This window comes from Euprymna scolopes, chromosome 14 (assembly GCF_053919585.1).
Source record: "Euprymna scolopes isolate OS-2025 chromosome 14, ASM5391958v1, whole genome shotgun sequence".
Classification (NCBI taxonomy): Eukaryota; Metazoa; Mollusca; class Cephalopoda; order Sepiida; family Sepiolidae; genus Euprymna; species Euprymna scolopes.
The window spans coordinates 99,831,003-99,836,002 of NC_136495.1; the positions used below are offsets into that span (position 1 = coordinate 99,831,003).

The 5,000-nt window shown below is 32.1% G+C and overlaps 1 protein-coding gene across 10 annotated transcripts in view; it reads right to left on the reverse strand.

The window, feature by feature from the left end:
• Positions 1 to 1,580: 1,580 nt before the first annotated feature.
• Positions 1,581 to 5,000, reverse strand: part of LOC145293203 (uncharacterized) — an 897,849-nt gene continuing 894,429 nt past the window's right edge. For all 10 annotated transcript variants that reach the window (XM_080139718.1, XM_080139714.1, XM_080139719.1 and 7 more), the window contains one exon: positions 1,581 to 1,748. In XM_080139718.1, coding sequence (XP_079995844.1) covers positions 1,607 to 1,748 — 142 coding nt within the window. In that variant the 3' untranslated portion in view covers positions 1,581 to 1,606. The remainder of the gene's footprint in view (positions 1,749 to 5,000) is intronic.

Here is a 5,000-nt window from a genome sequence, read left to right on the forward strand (position 1 = left end):
TTATCTACATAGGTAAAAGAATAATATCTTCTGCGTTTGGTTACATTCATTTGTTGTATATTTACTTTTTTCGCTTTTTTTGTTTTGTTGTCTATTGTGAAAATGTCTACATTTATTATTTTAAAATAAGTGTTATTATTAAATTTCACCGTTTTATGTAGAACACACCGTGGACTTTCCACGGGGTCTCTCTAGTTCTTAATAATTAAATGCCGGTGCATATTCAGAATTGCACCTATGGTGGCAAATATGGAAAAGTCTGTATGGTATACATACCAGTTACGGAACGAAGATGACATATTCTAAAAATCACATAATTTGATCAATTTTTTATTAAAAAAAATAAATTTTTACTAAGTGAGTCGTAGTGCTTTCGTCGGCCATGATGAAATCCGATTAAATAAATAAGAGGAAGACAACCCATTCGAAGTGACGAGGTTAAAATCAGCTTTATGTTCAATAGTTTAGTAGCAAAATCGTCGAAAATTATAAATTTGGATTTTCTCATCTTTACGTAATTTTTAGAATATGACATTTCGTGACGAATATGTTCATCATAAAGATTTTCCTGTATTTTTAAACAAATTAAGTCTAATTCCGAATAAGCACCAAAATACCCAATATGTGTTCTAGTACTCAGTTCATTATTCAATGTTTAAATGAAAGTTTAAAAGCTAACGTTTATATAAACCAAAATGATTGCAAGAGATTTCAACTGCCGTAAAATAAAATAGTTGCAGATCAACAGGTAGCCAATAGAAATCATTGCATAATTCTCTTAAAATTGCCAATTCTGCAAAGTGCACTACTTATGTTAAAATAAATTTAATATTAGGTTCACACGAGTTCAAAACTAATTTACTGTTTGTGTGCCCTCCCCTCCCAGACCAGGGTTGCCTTTTTCTTTCTTGGCCAAGATCAAAATGTAGTATCTGTTTTGATGCTGCGTTGCTGCACTTCACTTTTTGGTCTCGGTTCAAGGAGGAGGAGAAATCCTTCATGACTGATACATTTTTATTTTTTGTTACTAACCAGAATGCCATCTTGGGGAGCTGATTTCCCCCCACATTAAAGACCGACCTTGTGTCTAACTTTGTCCTTGTGGGAAGGCAAGTAAACAATAGACAAATAAATAAATAAATACCTCAGTCTTAAAAGAATTCTCTCCTTCTCTGATTAGATTAAGTGTAGTATTAGAACAGATACCACACTTTGATCAGATTAGTTGCAAATCACTCTCCCCTCACCATGTTAAGAACGAGTTTCTAAATAGTAACGTTATTATTTCAATACGGTCCATATTCTGCATAAGTAGCTTGTTTTTTTCTTTTCGACGGGAAATAAACCTGGTGAATACATGTAACCAGTAATAATGGTTTTGGTTCAGTTGTAGTTAAAACAAAAAACAAAAATAAAAATAAATAAAGGAAAACATTAATTTTCGCACGCGTCCCTATCGTAACAAAAGCTAAATATTATGAAGGAAAGATGGGGGGGGGGATCACTGTTTTCTTTTCTTTTTTTTCTTTGTTTTCTTTATTATTTACATTTAAAAAAAATTTTGTTTTCTTATTTTTTAATTTTTTTTTTTTTTTTTGTAACTTTACTATTTGCTTTGGTTGATCGAAATTCCTACCTGTGCCCTGACTGCTGCCAACTGTATATTGGCCAGGCGGATTTCATTGCGTTTACGGCACATATCCTCTTGTGTTTCGTACACTTTTGCGTACAAGTGGTTTGCTAGATTCCTGCAATTATTTGAAATTAAAAAAAAGAAGGGAAAAACGCATAAGAATGAAGGAATCGTAAATAAAGATATACATAAAAAACGCACTTACCTTAGAACGTCCAAGCATGGTGAAATCCTTTTTGTTTTGTTTTCCTCGGGGTTTTTTTTTTTAATTTTTAATTTTTTTTAAAGAATTGCGATGACGAGCGAAGAAACAAACAAACTTGGTAATAATAAACAAAAGAGAAGAAAAAAAAGTTTTTTGAAAAAAAAAAACAAAAAAAAAAGACGGATCAAATAAGACGAGAAATAAAGTCTTCTCTTTCTTTTTAAAGTGCTTTGTATATATTTAAATATTAAGATTGTATATATTTAAATATTTGTATATATTTAAATATTAAGAAAAAAAAAACTGGTCCCGATTTTTTTTTTTTTTTTTTTTTTTATGTAGATTATTTATTATTTTCGGCTTGTGATGTTGTCAAGGAAATCCAAAAATAATTTTAAATGGAGTACAACTTTTTTTTCTTTTTAATAATTTCTTTTTTAAAAGTTTGTTTTGGCGCGCTCAAACGATAATGAGGTGTCGTAGTATATTTGGTTTCCCTTTTACTTTCCCTTCCCAAACTATGCTTAACTTGCAGCTTCTAAATTTTACAGACTGCTAGAAAACTTTCTAAGTATTTTTGCTTTGTTTTTATTCTGTTTGGAGACACTGCCGAAGGGGGAGATAGAAGGAGAGAAAGAGAGCGAGAGGGAGAGAGAAAGAGAGAAAGAGAGAGACGGGGGAGGAGAGGGAGACTGAAGAAGGCAATAAGAAAGAGTGTGCGGGTCGGAATGATTGACTTGCGCTCAGCGTTAGGTGCGTGTGTGATGTGCGTGCGCGTAAAAAAAAAGTTGCGCTTCTGACACGAGGCCGCTTCACGTCGTCGTCGTAGTTATGGTTGGTACGCAGCACAGCACCAGCACCACCTGTGTATGTACGCAAGTGTACAGCAAAGGATACCCCCTCCTTGTTGTGTATTGCGCGTATTATATATATAGTATTATTGAATAACCAGATTTATTAAGACACATGAAGAAACAGAAGTAGAGCGGAGCGTTGCTTGCGGTGAGCGATGAATGTGTAGTCCTGCGTGTAAACTGCTTAGCTGAACTGTTTGTCAATATTTTGGAATTTACTGTTGTCTTCAAGCGTGACTGACAAAGACGCTGGAGAGAGAGAGAGAGAGAGAGAGAGAGAGAGAGAGAGAGAGAGAGAGAGAGAGAGAGAGAGAGAGAGAGAGAGAAAATTAGTGCACTACTGCACTACATAAATATATAGTTTATTTCGCTTGTATCTCGGAGAAAACAGAGAGAGAGAGAGAGAGAGAGAGAGAGAGAGAGAGAGAGAGAGAGAGAGAGAGAGAATAAAACATATCATGCTTGTTGCGCCACATGAAATGGAAACTGTTTTAAAAGACTGACAGTGACACGCTGTTTCAACTCCGTTACTGTAATGAAAAAATCTTAGGTGCACTTCTCAGAGCATATATTCCCCTCACCTCGCTTTCTGCTTACAAATTATAATACGTTTTCACGGAATTAACATCAGCATTATCCATCTAAGCCTCTTCAGCTATATATAAAAAAAAATCAATCATTGCTCTTATATATATATATATATATATATATACATATATATATATATATATATATATATATATATATATATATATATATATATATATATATATATATATATATGTGGTCCCGGTTTCGATTCACACCACACTGATGAACCATAAAGATACTATCTATCTATCTATCTATCTATCTATCTATCTATCTATCTCTGTCTGTCTGTCTGTCTGTTTCTCTCTCTCTCTCTCTCTCTCTCTCTCTCTCTCTATATATATATATATATATATATATATATATATATATATATATATATAAATATATATATAGTAAGTTATGAAAATATATATGGCAATTAAGCTACACAGAATATTCCACGTTTCATTCTCGTAAGAATTCGCCAAGCAAAGCACCTATGTATTGAGCACTGTTGAAGTAAATACTGCTAAATTTACGCATAAAATTATATCTTCCCATATCAGCTTATGTGATTAAATGAAGTAATCATATATATATATATATATATATATATATATATATATATATATATATATATATATATATATATATATATATTATTTGCTACATATGTGCATACATGTTTCTGTGGTGCCTTTTTTCAGAGAGCCTACTTCGTCACGCCGAAATAAATAAATGAATAAATAAATAAATAAATAAATAAATAAATAAAAGACACTTCTAAGGCCAAAATCAAGACTCATTCATTTTATGTAAAAAGATTTTTTTTTTTTAATCTGCTTTTACTAAATAGAAGAAGAAAAACAACGAATAATGTAAATGGAAGAGAGAGTTTAAGAAGAGGACGAGTTGGGGGAGAAAGTGAAAAGAAGAGAAAAAAAAGAGAGAAGGCGGTTTCTACTGGTTGGTCAGTATTAAGGTAGGGTGTGTATTTTAAATTCTTATCTTATTTTCAATCAACTAATCGTAAGGAGAAACTTTTCTCGAGTCTATTTTTTCTGGCTGTGGCCAACTTTACTTTAAAAGCGTTGATGGCGCTAGAACACTTTTTGTTATCAATTATCATATCAGTGATCAAATATACTTATTTTTATTGTTAAGGGCCACGCGGCGTGGCACGTATATATATATATATATATATATATATATATATATATATATATATATATATATATAATTTAAACACGGTAGTGTTTGAATATATGGTTAAGTGTCAGTTTTAGTCATTTAGAACTGCTTTAAGGCTTCACCGCTCACTCATTTTTCGACCAAATTTCAAACAATTATTAGAGTTTATAGATCACCTTCTCAGCTATATTGTGAAATGAAATATTCGATTTTCGTTCAGTAAAACAAAAGTTATGATGAATTTACTGGTGTTCAAAATTGTAAAAATATGCTAGGAGGTGAGCAAGGGTTTTTGATTGGTTTTCATAGCAGCTACGTCGCTTCAGCGACTACTGTTGCTACTTATTCTCTGCTGTCTTGAAAAGAGAAGTAACACATGAAACAGAGAATGGAAGCACGAAAGAGAGATAATTGGGGGGATTTTATTGAAAGCAGACGAGTGTTTATGAGGGCAAAAAATAAAACTGAAATTAAACTAAGAACAAGTGAATTTACTTGAAGTCCGGAAAAATCATGGATTATAGAAAAATGCGAGCATGAAAAG